The sequence below is a fragment of the Chrysemys picta genome, unplaced genomic scaffold (genome assembly GCF_011386835.1).
Source record: "Chrysemys picta bellii isolate R12L10 unplaced genomic scaffold, ASM1138683v2 scaf1, whole genome shotgun sequence".
Taxonomy (NCBI): Eukaryota; Metazoa; Chordata; order Testudines; family Emydidae; genus Chrysemys; species Chrysemys picta.
The window spans coordinates 4,151,868-4,167,218 of NW_027052708.1; the positions used below are offsets into that span (position 1 = coordinate 4,151,868).

Genomic DNA, 15,351 nt, shown 5'->3' on the forward strand with positions numbered 1-15,351 from the left:
AGCTGTGCACAAGTTTTGCACCAATTTTCTCAGCCACTCCAGGATGGACCGAACGGGCATACCACTCCATTGACACAGGTAATGCTCACCCTATTAGAACCCCACCCTACCGGGAGTCACCTCATGCCAAAACGGCTATACAAAGGGAGATCCAGGACATGCTACAGATGGGTATAATCCGCCCCTCTAAGAGTGCATGGGCATCTCCAGTGGTTCTAGTTCCCAAACCAGATGGGGAAATACGCTTTTGCGTGGACTACCGTAAGCTAAATGCTGTAACTCGTCCTGACAACTATCCAATGCCACGCACAGATGAGCTATTGGAGAAATTGGGACATGCCCAATTCATCTCTACTTTGGACTTAACCAAGGGGTACTGGCAAGTACCACTAGATGAACCCGCTAAGGAAAGGTCAGCCTTCGTCACCCAGGCAGGGGTGTATGAATTCAATGTACTTCCTTTCGGGTTGCGAAATGCACCCGCCACCTTCCAAAGACTTGTAGATGGTCTCCTAGCGGGATTGGGAGAATCTGCAGTTGCCTACCTCGATGATGTGGCCATTTTTTCTGATTCATGGGCAGAGCACATGGAGCACCTGGAAAAAGTTTTCGAGCGCATCCAGCAGGCAGGACTAACTGTTAAGGCTAAAAAGTGTCAAATAGGCCAAAACAGAGTGACTTACCTGGGGCACCAGGTGGGTCAAGGAACTATAAATCCCCTACAGGCCAAAGTGGATGCTATCCAAAAGTGGCCGGTTCCAAAGTCTAAGAAACAGGTCCAATCCTTCTTAGGGTTGGCTGGATATTATAGGCGATTTGTACCCCACTACAGCCAAATCGCCGCCCCGCTGACAGACCTAACCAGAAAGAAACAGCCAAATGCAGTTCAGTGGACTGATAAGTGTCAAAAGGCCTTTAACCAGCTTAAGGCAACACTCATGTCTGACCCTGTGCTAAGGGCCCCAGACTTTGACAAACCGTTCCTAGTAACCACAGATGCGTCCGAGCGAGGCGTGGGAGCAGTTTTAATGCAGGAAGGACCGGATCAAGAATTCCATCCTGTCGTGTTTCTCAGTAAGAAACTGTCTGAGAGGGAAAGCCATTGGTCAATCAGTGAAAAGGAATGCTACGCCATTGTGTACGCGCTGGAAAAGCTACGCCCATATGTTTGGGGACGGCGTTTCCAACTACAAACAGACCATGCTGCGCTACAGTGGCTTCATACCGCCAAGGGAAATAACAAAAAACTTCTTCGGTGGAGTTTAGCTCTCCAAGATTTTGATTTTGAAATACAACACATTTCGGGAGCTTCTAACAAAGTGGCTGATGCACTTTCCCGGGAAAGTTTCCCAGAGTTAACTGGTTAACAATTGTTCTTGGAATGAAACATATTGTTAGTTTTTATATAATCAGTAGTATGTCTAAAGGTACATGTGTCTTATTAACTCTGTTTTCTCCTAGAACTCCAGGAAGAAATCACAGCCAGTGTGGAACCGAACATCCAACACTATCTGTGATTTGGGGGGCGTGTCATAACTATAAAGGGAAGGGTAATAGCTGTCCTGTGTACAGTACTATAAATCCCTCCTGGCCAGAGACTCCAAAATCCTTTTCCCTGTAAAGGGTTAAGAAGCTCAGGTAACCTGGCTGGCATCTGACCTAAAGGACCAATAAGGGGACAAGATACTTTCAAATCTTGGGGGGGGGAAGGCTTTTGTTTGTGTTCTTTGTTTGGGAGAGTGTTCGTTCTCGGGGACTGAGAGGGACCAGACATCAATCCAGGTTCTCCACATCTTTCTAAGCAAGTCTCTCCTATTTCAAACTTGTAAGTAAATAGCCAGGCAAGGCGTGTTAGTTTTCCTTTGTTTTCTCAACTTGTAAATGTACCTTTTACTAGAGTGTTTCTCTTTGTTTGCTGTACTTTGAACCTGAGACTAGAGGGGAGTCCTCTGAGCTCTTTAAGTTTGATTACCCTGTAAGGTTGATTTCCATACTGATTTTACAGAGATGATTTTTACCTTTTTCTTTAATTAAAAACCTTCTTTTTAAGAACCTGATTGATTTTTTCCTTGTTTTAGATCCAAAGGGGTTTTGGATCTTGATTCACCAGGAGTTGGTGGGAGGAAGGAGGGGAATGGTTAATTTCCCCTTGTTTTAAATCCAAGGGGTTGGATTTGTTTTCACCAGGGATTTGGTGAAGGTTTTTCAAGGTTTCCCAGGGAGGGAATCCATTGAAAATGGTGGCAGCCGAACCAGAGCTAAGCTGGTAATTAAGCTTAGAAGTTTTTATGCAGGCCCCTACATTTGTACCCTAAAGTTCAAAGTGGGGATCTCAGTCCTGACAGGAGTAACTTTAGGGACAGTCACTAGCCACAGAAAACAAAACCTCTCCCGAAACCCCTGACTCCTGCACATCAGGGTCTCTGGCCATACAGAAGATGGGCCAGCACCCCCAGTGGAAAAGAATGAGAGAGGGAGAGAAACACCCAGGAGGGGAAGTTGCATGTTTCAGCCATGCTGGTGTGTGGGGACCAGCTCAAACACATGCACTGTACCCACAAGCAGAGCAAATTCACACTGTAAAAACAACAAACCTAAGAGGGACGTGTCAATCTCAACACAAGTTCTTCTTTAACCCATTAGAAACAATCCTGTAATTATTGGGGCAGTTGGTGCTGGAGTACACCAAACTCCTGAAGTGCCAGTAGCGTGCCCGGTACACCGTCACTCAGAGGCAAGCACTGTATGTGCTTCGGCAGCTAGGTCTGATTGGTCCCACTAACTGCTCAGACACATGGCTAAGGGAAAAGGGGAAGGTTATACACACACTAGGTCCAGAGGCTTAAACGGTTACAGTTCATAGGGAGTAAAACTGGTAAATGTTTGGGTCTCTGAGGCAGTCCAGTTGAGAGTCAGGGCTCTTCCAGCCTAGAGCCTGGCGTGCCCTCTCCAGTCCAATCTCTATTCAAGCAAATTGGACCTTGCAGGTTTCCAGGCCGGTTCACTTAGTGTCTCTCTTTGGGGCCGCTCTCCACTGGCTCCCTACCCAGCCGCTGCTGTTCCTCCATAAACCTCTCACAGACCTGCAGCCAGCTGTTATCTCTGGCAGTCACAGCCGGTTCCATGTGCAGCTCTGCATACAATTCCTGGGGACTGCCCTCTGCATCCAGCTCTCTGCAGCTCCTCGTTTGCCACGTGGCCACCACTTCCCACAATAGCCCGGCCCTTTCCTGGTTCAGGTCAATTCCCCTTACCTGGCCAGTGGAAAGGGAAGTGCAGTGGGGAAGGGTCTGGTGGGGGTCGTAGTTCCATTCTTAACAGATCCATCACAGTCTCAAACATAGGATGAAAGATTCTGCAAACAAAGAAGGTTCCTCATTCCATATCATTCCCAAAGAGTTTTGAGGTCACATGGATTGCCCCCTTTTGCTTAAAGAAACAGTTTTAAAGTCTGAATCCACCTTTTCAGCTCTTTTACTGCAAACTTTAAATAATACAGTTTTGGAAACACACTGATTTCCTGTATTAATTTACCCATAAAAGATCCATGACATTTTATCAAGAAATAGAAATTTGAGAAATTCAAAGTGTTTGTGAAAAAATTAAATGTTGTAAAGCTATCTCTGGGGTCAGTGAACCCTGATCCATGAACGTTCAGGCCACACTGAAGACTGGGCAACTGAAGGGAACATTCAATTGATAGACAAAGTTTCCCTATCTCTCCCCCAGAAGCAGAGTCAGCAAAGCCAGGTCACATAAGCTGGCAGGGACCACAGCCAGGACAGGTAGGGGACATCTCTAAAACCTTGGAGACAGCATGGCCCAAGGCTCAGTAGGACTGACGCTCTGTAGACCTGAGTCTAAGAAAAGAAAAAGGATAGACACTGACAACAAGTCAGCACAACCCACTGCTTTTCACTGTGGGGTTTTCAAAAATTAAAAAAAACATTCCTTGATTTTTTACTTTTGGGTGTAGGTTTCCATTGAAAACCAAAATGTTTTAATGGGAAATTGAAAAAAAAAATCTCACAAAAGCAATTGGATTTTCAGTCCAACTCTGCCCTGCTCATAGGAAATAAGGCCTTCCCGTTTTCCCAGGAAGATTGTCTATAGGCCTTATTCCATTAGTGTCTCTCCTTATTCCATTAGTGTCTGTCAGAGAGTGATTTCCCTGTCATGGCACATGCTTTGGTTCGCTATGGCCCTGCCTGCTAGGGGAGGAGGGAGGAGCCCTGTGCAGCCTGAGTTGCTTTGATCAGTGGGCCAAGGGAAAGCACATGAAATCCTTTCCTTTATTCTCACCTCTACAGTCTCTGGGGAACCCACAAGGGAGGCTGCTTTTTGTCCCCTAATCTCCTTCTTGCCCCATGATCTGACCTGACCTCATGAGCGTGGACAGGCAAAGCTTGGGTTGAGATGCCCCTGAGTCCCACTGGGCATATTCCCAGGAGGGTGATGAGCTGCACTCTAGAATCTGCCAGAGCAGCTGGAGCAGCTTCTCCTCTCTCCCCCATATATCTCTATGAGGTGGGGCACACACAGGGGAGCTGATTCTCAGGGCTGCTGTGGCCTGAGCAGTCCTGGCTTCCTGCTCTCTAATGGGAGCCGAATTCTTTCCCAGGAGAATCCCCTGTGGTTAGTGTAGCTCCTGTGCCCTGGTGTGCAGTGAGTGTGTGGGGAAAGGAAATGTTGTAGAGTTGCCAACACGATTTTATTAGGAGTTTCTAGAGCCCCAGCTCTGGCACCCATAGACTGCATGAGAGTCTCAGCCTTCATTTAAACACAGCGATGTTCTAGCCTTCGTGGTTGTGGAGAAAAGCTTAAACACAGGGGCCCCCTAAAGGCTCAACAAAAAAGGCAAAGACAAGAGCCCAAATGTATTGTTTGAAAGCATCTCATGATTTTTAAGCCAGTCTCATGATTCTGGGTCCTGACACCCAGATGTTTGAACTCTTTTTTCAACATCCTTTTTGAAGCATGGACACCAGAACTGGACCCAGTATCCAGAATTGGTCTCACCAGTGCTGCATACAGAGCTGCTCCTGTTTGACATGCCCATGTTTATAAAGCTAAGCTTCACACTAGTCCTCTTAGCCATTGCATTGCATTGCAGTGCTGTGGCCAGCAGTTGGAAGCTGTGAGCTTCTGAACAAGGTTTGAAATCTAGAAACCTCTGTTCATTGGCTGAGCGTTAGTCAGGGGGTGGGGCTATCAAGAAGGCCAGGGCTTTATAAAGCAGTGAACAAGCAAACAGGTGCTGCCAAAAGGGAGTTTTGAGAAGGAGTTTGGAAGGTGAGTGGGAAAGGGGTGAGGTTCATTTGCCATTGTTTAAAACCTTTACTAAACTATAATCAAAACTTCTTGATTTAAACAGAAACTCTATCATTAACCTACGTATCTGTAGGAGAGAATGCAGGCAGAAGCCCAGCAGCAGAGTAGGGGCTATCCTGTTTATTGTGCTCAGTGTAGCATGTATGATTATCTTCCCTGTGGGCAGGTGGCGTATGTGTGCTTCGGTGCAAGGAGCTCCTGGGCCTCAGAGACCATGTACGGGCTTTGAAGACCAGGGTGGCAGAACTGGAGGAGCTAGGGAAGGCAGAGAGGTATGTTGATGGGGCTTTCCAGGACACTGTAGATTTGTCCCACCATTGGTCGGGCAGCCCCTGCACTGTTAAGGAGGATGAAAGGCTCAGGGAAGGACAGCAGTCAATGGGAGCAGAGGGAAACCTTCCCATAGTTGGGACCCTCCTTCCAGATGATGTTGGGGTATCCTCTTGCACTGAGGTTGCCTCTCTGGGGGAGGGAACTCCAGTCATTAGGAAAATGCAGGTGCTAGTAATGAGAGATTCAATCATTAGAAACATAGATAGCTGGGTTTGTGATGACTGGTAGAACCGTATAATGACTTGCCTGCCTGGTGCAAAGGTTGCGGATTTCTTGAAGCATCTAGACAGACTTATGTGTAGTGCTGGGGAGGAGCCAGTGGTTGTGGTACATGTAGGTACCAATGACATAGGGAATGGTAGGAGAGACGTCCTGGAGGCTAAATTTAGGCTGCTAGGAAAGAGACTGAAATCCAGGACCTCTATGGTGGCATTCTCAAAATGCTCCCAGTTCCACACGCAGGGCCAGGTAGGTTGGCAGAGCTTCAGAGTCTCAATAAGTGGATAAGACAATAGTGTAGAGCGGAGGGGTTTCGATTTCTTAGGAACTGGGGAAACTTTTGGGATGGGGAATATGTTGTGTATTTGGTTGTCCTGGTAATAGCACCTTGTTGCTATGGCAACTGAGTTAGATTATTAAGGGATAGCCCAGCCAGTTTTAGCTGATTTGGTTAGATCAGTGTGTGTAAATAAATGGTTGCTTTTTAAGGCTTATTTTAAGTTCTCTGGTCTCCAGTGATTTCTTCCTAAGCCTGCTGCCCCCAAGGATACAACAGGAACCTATACAGGAAGGATGGGCTGCTCCTAAACCAAAGTATATCCAGACTGCTGGCACTTAACATTAAAAAGGTTGCAGAGCAGTTTTTAAACTAAGAGATGGGGGAAAGCTGATTGCTGCAGAGGAGCACGTGGATCGGAGAGAGACGTCTCTTAGAGGAGAGTCTATTGATAGAGATTCTCTAGGTTTTAGTCAGGAGCAGAGGATGGAAGAGGATAAAGTATGGGCCAGATCAGATGAGAAACATTCACATAAAAAAGAAACTGACATCAGAAAAGGACAGACAAATAAACAGTGACAAGTTTTTAAAGTGCTTGTACACAAATGATAGAAGCCTAAATAATAAGATAGGTGAACTAGAGTGCTGCGTGTTAAAGGAGGATATTGATATAATAAGCATCACAGAAACCTGGTGGACTGAGGACAATCAATGGGACACAATCATTCTAGGATACAAAATATATCGGAAGGACAGAACAGGTCGAGCGGGAGGGGGAGTGGCACAATATGTGAAAAAAAGGTAGAATCAAATAAAGTAAAAATCTTAAATAAATCCACATTTTCCATAGAATCTCTATGGATAGTAATTCCATGCTCTAATAAGAATATAACAGTAGGGATCTATTATCAACCACCTGACCAGGACAGTGATAGTGACGATGAAATGCTAAAGGAGATTAGAGAGGCTATCAAAATAAAGAACTCAATAATAGTGGGGGATTTCAGATATCCCCATATTGACTGGGTACATGTAACCTCAGGATGAAATGCAGAGACAACATTTCTCGATACTTTAAATGACTGCCTCTTGGAGCAGCTGGTACAGGAACCCACAATGGGAGTGGCAACTCTCGATTTAGTCCTGAGTGGAGCGCAGGATCTGGTCCAAGAGGTAACTATAACAGAACCGCTTGGAAATAGTGACCATAACCATGATTTGAGGACTTCAATGGTTCAGACACAGGTTTGATCCAGGAGTGGGTGGGTGAGATTCTGTGGCCTGTGTTGTGCAAGAGGTCAGACTAAATGATCATAATGGTCCCTTCTGACCTTAAAGTCTATTAAAGTGGTAAACAGAAAGGAGCACAAACACTGCCAAATTAAGTGTAAAAATGTAATAAGAAAAGCCAAAAAGGAGTTTGAAGAACAGCTAACCAAAAACTCAAAAGATAATAACAAAATGTTTTTTAAGAACATCAGAAGCAGGAAACCTGCTAAACTACCAGTCGGACCCCTGGACGATTGAGATACAAAAGGGGCACTTAAAGACAATAAAGTAATTGCAGAGAAACGGAATGAATTCTTTGCTTCAGTCTTCACGGCTGAGGATGCTAAGGAGATTCCCAAACCTGAGACATCCTTTGTTGGTGACAAATCTGAGGAATTGTCACAGATTGAAGTGTCACTAGAGGAGGTTTTGGAATTAATTGATAAACTTAACAGTAACAAGTCACCGGGACCAGATGGCATTAACCCAAGAGTTCTGAAAGAACTCAAATGTGAAATTGGGGAACTATTAACTATGGTTTGTAACCTGTCCTTTAAATCAGCTTCTGTACCCAATGACTGGAAGATAGCTAATGTAACGCCAATATTTAAAAAGGGCTCTAGAGGTGATCCCGGCAATTAGACTGGTAAGTCTAACATCAGAATTGGGCAAATTAGTTGAAACAATAGTAAGGAATAAAAATGTCAGACACATAGAACATCATAAATTGTTGGGCAAAATCAACATGGTTTCTGAAAAGGGAAATCGTGTCTTACTAATCTATTAGAGTTCTTTGAAGGGGTCAACAAACATGTGGACAAGGGGGATCCAGTGGACATAGTGTACTTAGATTTCCAGAAAGCCTTTGACTAAGTCCCTCACCAAAGACTCTTACGTAAATTAAGTTGTCATGGGATAAGAGGGAAGATCCTTTAATGGACTGAGAACTTGTTAAAAGACAGGGAACAAAGGGTAGGAATAAATAGTAAATTTTCAGAATGGAAAGGGGTAACTAGTGGCGTTCCCCAAAGGTCAGTTCTAGGAACAATCCTATTCAACTTATTCATAAAAGATCTGGAAAAAGGGGTAAACAGTGAGGTGACAAAGTTTGCAGATGATACTAAACTGATCAAGATAGTTAAGACCAAAGCAGACTGTGAAGAACTTCAAAATGATCTCACAAAACTAAGTAATTGGGCAACAAAATGGCAAATGAAATTTAATGTGGATATATGTGAAGTAATGCACATTGGAAAAAATAACCCCAACTATACATACAATATGATGGGGGCTAAGTTAGCTACAACTAATCAGGAAAGAGATCTTGGCGTCATCGTGGATAGTTCTCTGAAGACATCCGTATAGTGTGCAGCAGCAGTCAAAAAAGTAAACAGGATGTTAGGAATCATAAAAAAAAGGGATTGAGAATAAGACAGAGAATATCTTATTGCCCTTATATAAATCAATGGTACGCCCACATCTTGAATACTGCATTCAGATGTGGTCTCCTCATCTCAAAAAAGATATACTGGCATTAGAAAAGGTTCAGAGACGGGCAACTAAAATGATTAGGGGTTTGGAATGGGTCCCATATGAGGAGAGATTAAAGAAGCAAGGACTTTTCAGCTTGAAAAAGAGGATACTAAGGGGGATATGATAGAGGTATATAAAATCATGAGTGGTGTGGAGAAAGTGAATACAGAAAAGTTATTTACTTGTTCCCATAATATAAGAGCTAGGGGCCACCAAATAAAATTAATGGGTCTCAGGTTTAAAACAGATAAAAGGAAGTTCTTCTTCACACAGTGCACAGTCAACTTGTGGAACTCCTTGCCTGAGGGGGTTGTGAAGGCTAGGACTATAACAGGGTTTAAACGAGAACTAGATAAATTCATGGTGGTGAAGTCCATTAATGACTATTAGCCAGGATGGGTAAGGTATGGTATCCCTAGCCTCTGTTTGTCAGAGGGTGGAGATGGATGGCAGGAGAGCGATCACTTGATCATTACCTCTTAGTTTCACTCCCTCTGGGGCACCTGGCATTGTCCACTGTTGGTAGACAGGATATTGGGCTGGATGAGCCTTTGGTCTGACCCAGTACAGCCGTTCTTATGTTCTTATGTTAACTCTTAAAGTTAGCAAGAGACACTTGAGCTGCACATCATGTCCATGGGGGTTGTCATGCTAGAGCAGCTGCACATCACAGTGTGTTCCCAGGAATTCCTTTAGGTCTTTGATGCCTGGTCCTACCTTCTCTCCTCCAGCAACTGCCTGCTTGGGACAGTGTTCTCTACCCACAGCAGACAGAACAGCTAAAGGCTGAGAGATGGTTACACTCTTGTTTGAGAGCGTATGAGGCATCAGACATCTGAGATCTCTGTCTCCATGGAGGACAGGGCCGGCTCCAGGCACCAGCTTAACAAGCAGGTGCTTGGGACGGCCATGGGAGAGGGGCAGCACCTGCGGTAATTTGGAGGCGGCAGGTCCCTCACTCCCTCTAGGAGTGAAGGACCTGCCGCTGAACTGCCGCCTCTGATCACTGCTTTTTTTTTTTTTTTAATTGCCGCCGCCGCCAGAGACACAGACACAACCCCACAAGCCCCCAAAGCAATGTCCTCAAATAACCCCTACCGAGTGTGAAAGGAGGGAGGTGGATGGAGGGTGGGAGAGAAGAAAGAGGAGGAGGGGGAGGATAATGAAGAGAGGAAGGGAAGGGGAGTGCAGCCCAGCCATCCTGCAGGGAACCCTGCTAGCAGGTGCCCAGCTCCACAATGTACAAGGCCTGCACAGGACCCCTGTGTAATGATAATCCCAGTCAAGCAGCTGCAATTCGCAACAGTCAGTGAGACAATCACCAGCCCCAAATCATTTCCCTCTGCTCAAAGACATTGGGGGGCGGGGGTGTGTGTGAAGGGGCGGGTGCAGTTGCTCTATTCAGAACCCCTGACAGATGATCAGTCTTGTGCTGTGTGTTGGCCTAGCACCAATGTTCATCACAAAGCAACAGTTCACTCCGTGCAACATGCAGGTCAGCTGAGCCAAGCACACATTCTTCCAGTATGTGGGCACACTCACCGAGCAAGGAAAACCTCCTGGCCACATGGGACAAAATTCAGTCAGTAAACAATAGAAACAGAGAAAAAAAAGTGTGAAATAAAACAAAAATCAAACATTTGAAAACAAAAATTTAAAAAACCACACCAATATCTGTCTTTTTGAAATTTTGTCACAAGAAGGAAATTTCTTCCAAATTTACTGTTTTCAAACCAGCACTTTTGATGAAATTTTTTCACTAGAAAAGTATTTCCCCAGCTTTCCCCTGACATGCTCATCTCTTGCAGAAGTTAATACATTTCTGACTATCAATGGAAATGTATTACACGGGCTCTTTGGCACATACAGGAAACACACACAGACCCACAGATCTGGAGAGATTTATCCCAAGGTGCGTAGTTAAAAAAGTGTCCCAACATCCTCTCATTTGAGAGACAGAGATTAATCCTTTCAAAAGCCAGATGTGACTATTGAAACCACAGTAGGCAGCCCCTCATCTGTAGGAGACTCATACTCCTCCTTTCCTGACTGTAAACTGTGCTATTAGCTCCATCTCTTACAAAACCACCATTATAAGAGGCAACAGCAGCTGAGAATCACACATGTGCACTCACAAAAAACATACAGTTCTAATCAAAACTGTGAAACATTGGCTAGGAGCTGGGGAGTGTTTTCTCTCTCGCACTCATACACTTTTACACTATGAGTTTGCAGGCCAGATACTACCTTTTATTGTATATTTGTACAGTGCTCAATATGCAGTGAGGCCCTAATCCTGACTAGGGCTGTTGTCTCTTTTCGACCCCAGCAGCTAGTCAAAGTTTGGGGCTCTGAGGATGTTCCAGATGGAAGCAGATGGAGTCTGGTATTTTCTCTGGTGCAATCTTGGTTGTTTACGAGGAATGTACAAAGTCCTGCTACTCCGAACACTGGAGGGACTAAGAACAAAAGGAGCCATTTTTGAGTTTAGAGCCCTCAAACTTCTTTAGCCAATAGACCCAAATGCTCTCTTTAGCACGGGGATCTGCTCTATGAAGGGCCTCTCCAGCCAGGGAGCAGCAAGCCCTGGCCTAAGGAGAAGCCCAGCAGGCAGGTGTAGGAAACCAGCTGATGCAGCTAAGCAGCAGCTAATGAGTGGCTCCGATTCCCAGCTGGAAGATGTAAGAGAGGACTCAGGCCTGGGGGAACAAAAGACAAACACTTCCCTGAGCAGCAGGAGCAGGAGGAGGCGGTAACAGGGAAGGGCCCTGTAGCCCCCTGAGGCTAAGGGAGGGCTGTGACCCTTGAGCTACTGGGGGTTGAGGACCCTGCAGTATCTGCCCCAATCAGGACTATCACTTGTGTTACTTTTCCATACACCTTGCCTTTGTGTGGCAGAGGAATAACAGAGGCGGCTAAAGCAGAGTTGGATGGGGCTGGATGTTCTGCCCCCAGGCTGGTGGACAGGCCCAGGGGACGGGTGGAGAATGCCGGCTGTGTCTGCCACTGCCCAGGAAACAATGGATCTTGAATCCCCTTTACAGTGGATGGGAGAGTAACTGTAGCTACAACATCAGCAGTTGCAGCAGATTGTGACCCAGCAGCAGCAGTTACACCAGCAGCTTCAGCTACAACAACAGTGTCAAGAAAAGCAGCAGGGAGCAGCAGCAGTTTATGCTTCGCCTATTAACCCTGCAGAACTGGAGGCCACAGGTGGGTGCGGGGCTGTGGTTACCTCTGTGGGAGGGGGGAGTCCTCACCAAAATGGGGACAGAAGATGTTCTTGAGCCCTTCCTGGAGACTTGAGCAGGTGGACAGGACATACTATTGGCCCTGGGAGGAATGGGCCACTAAGATTGCGCCCTACTCAACAGGAGAGGCCCAGGCAGTGTATCATGCCCTGGGAGTTGAGATGGCAAAAGACAATGGGACACTGCAGCCACCCTACCAACTTGCCTAGATCTTAGTGAAGAGGGCTATCATCGTCCATTCAAACCTGAACCCATTGGCTCTAGATTCCCACCAAGGGCTGCAGCCCAATGACTCTGGGATTTGTGTTCTCTCTGGCTGAAATTAGAGACTTATTTGCCAGTGGAAATGGTGATGTTAGAACAGTTTTGCCAAACTACCCTGGCATGGCCCAAGGAGTGGGTTGGCTGCCACCGGGAAACTTTCCTGGAGGAGGCAGTCTGCCTCGTAGAGAACTTTCTCAAGACTGAATTGGAGTGTGAGCCTCTGGGAAAACCTGGGCAATCAAACATCCACAGCTCAGGTTCAATGGGGAAGAGGCCCGGGCCCCAAGAATCACCTGGGGGCAGGCCACATTGGGCTATGGGGTGCACCCACAATACCGCAAGGGTCTGAAAGCCGTGCATAGCCCTGGCAATAGGCCAGCTATAATGAATGAGGGCTGACAGTCAAAGGAATCCCAGCCCAAGAAGACTGGGGAGTTTCCTTATTTTGTTTTACTTGTGACGAGAAGGCAACAAGTACAAAGATTGCCCCCAAATGTAGTGCAACTCTGCCTGTGCCTGTTCCTCAGAAATATGTGGCAAACCCCTTCGGCTGAACGCTTACGTCATCCTGGTTACAGTACGGGGGGAAGTGACATCACTCCCCCTACAACACAGCACCTGGAAACATCTGAGGAACAGAGATTGAACTGAGGAGGGGGGTGGGGTCCTCGGCAGGAAAGACGGAATCCTGCCTGTGTATGGAAGCTTGATGGATGTTTGTACTATCGAACAGGGTGAGACACAGCTTGATACAGATCCTATCCAGTTTAGAGAACTTAGATTGTGTTTTTGTTTAATTTCTTATGGTAATTTACTTTGATCTGTACGCTATTACTTATAATCACTTAAAATATATCTTTCTGTAGTTCATAAATCTATTTTATATTTTACCTGATAACAGTGTGCTTTGAGTGAAGTGCTTGGGGGAAAATCTCAGGTCAGTTAACAAAGGCTTGTACATTGTCCTTTCCACATTGAGGGAGGGGTGGATTGTGTAATAAATTCATATACTGGTCAGGCTTTTGACCAGGGCAGGACAGTGTAGTTCAGGGGTTCTCAAACTGGGGGTTGTGACCCCTCAGGGAGTTGTGAGGTTATTACATGGGGGGGGGGGGAGTTGCGAGCTGTCAGCCTCCACCCCAAAGCCCTGCTTCACCTGCAGCATTTATAATAGGGTTAAATGTGGGGGAAAGTGTTTTTAATTTATAAAGGGGGGTCGCACTGAGAGGCTTGCTATGTGAAAGGCGTCATCAGTACAAAACTTTGATAACCACTGGAGTAGTCCATGGGTGCAAAGCTGGGGAGCTGGGGGTATTTTGGCTGGAGTCTCTCTCTATTGTTAATTCATGAGTGGCTCCGGATCATTCATGCAATCTAGCTGGGTGTGGGGCTCCACATGCTGTTGTGCCGAGTGGTAGTAGCACCTGGAGGGGTTTGCTGCTTGTCACTAGCAAGGCATTATGAGAGACAGCGCAGGCTGGAGAGTTAAGGGAGCACAGCGGTAACCCAGTTCCAGGCTGCACCTTGGGAATGCCTGTCACATAAGGAATCCCAGAATTGGGACAAAATGCCCCTGTATATGTAATTTGCAATTCAGGAGGTTCCACAATCCTCCACCAGCTTTTCTCCCATTCAATTGCTGTTCAGCAGACAACCCCAGATGGTACTGGATCTTTCACAGGAGTCTTGGAAGGAAAAAGGCACTTCTAGCTAGGATGTAATACAGCATGTCCTCAAGTTGCGAGAGAGACTGGATCTGGTAGGGGGCTTTGCCAAGGAGAAGCTGAGAGTGGCACAGCACTCCCAGGAACAAGAGTAAAATAGGAACACTTCCTGTGGGTTTACCAGCCAGGGATAGGGTTCTCCTGCTGCTCCCCCCTGCAGAACACTAACTGCTGAGAAAGGGGCAAGGGCCTTTTGAGATCCTCAGATAAGTTGTGGGGGGTGAGCAACAAGTTTCAAGTGGTGCACAAGCAGCTGGGGTCCCAGATATATCACATCAAGCTGGTGTAGCCCTGGAGGGTCCAGGATGTGTGTCTTGCCCACATGCCAACACCAGAGGCAAAATTTGATCCGCAGAGGTCAGAGACCGGGTCATGCACAGAGATGCCTCTCAGGGAGGGGGCCAGAGAATTGGTCAAGCATTTCACAAATGGCCTTACTACTAAACCAGGGTGAACCCACCTAATCAAACACCACGTACATCTGAAACCTGAGAGCTGTGTCCAGAAGGGCTGCTTCCAGGTACAGGAGTGGTTAAAGGACACAGCCAAGAGGGAATTACAAACTCAGTTGCAATTTGGTGTATCTAAGGAATCAAATAGCAACTGGTGCAGCCCAGTTGTGCGGGTCCCTAAGCCAGACCACAGTGTTCACTTTCACATTGATTTTCACAAATTAAATGCAGTGCCAAAGTTTGATGCCTATCCTATACCCTGGATCAGCGAGATGCCTGAAGGCCTGAGTAAGGCTCAATACATCACCTCTCTCAGCCTTACAAAGGGCTATTGGGAAATCCCCTTGGCACCTGACTCCAAGGAGTTAACTGCATTCGCCATGACCTGTGGGCTGTACCACTTCCAGACCTTTCCATTCAGGCTCCATGGAGCTTCTCTGACACCTCACAGACTCATAGAAAAGTACTTCTGCCCCACAAAGCGTATGGCACTGCATACTTAGGCCGTGTCTGCACTTACAAGCTTACAGCAGCACAGTCATGTCAAAAATACCATCAGTCAAAACACACCATCATTCCAAAAACCACACGATCAGTCAAAAATACAGCATGATAACCCCTGCCTGCTGGCACCGCCTGAAGAGGCAAATGGTTTAGAAGCTAGTATGGTTCCGTCTGCAGAGGATATGGGAAATGAC

At 46.3% G+C, this 15,351-nt stretch overlaps 2 protein-coding genes across 2 annotated transcripts in view; both read left to right on the top strand.

The window, feature by feature from the left end:
- Window positions 1–15,351, top strand: part of LOC122173448 (deleted in malignant brain tumors 1 protein-like) — a 492,944-nt gene that overhangs the window by 396,356 nt on the left and 81,237 nt on the right. The gene's annotated exons all lie outside the window — the stretch shown is intronic.
- Window positions 1–15,351, top strand: part of LOC135977472 (deleted in malignant brain tumors 1 protein-like) — an 89,555-nt gene that overhangs the window by 19,952 nt on the left and 54,252 nt on the right. Inside the window, exon 3 of the mRNA XM_065578726.1 lies at window positions 4,625–4,650. Within this exon, the coding sequence (XP_065434798.1) occupies window positions 4,625–4,650 (26 nt within the window). The remainder of the gene's footprint in view (window positions 1–4,624; window positions 4,651–15,351) is intronic.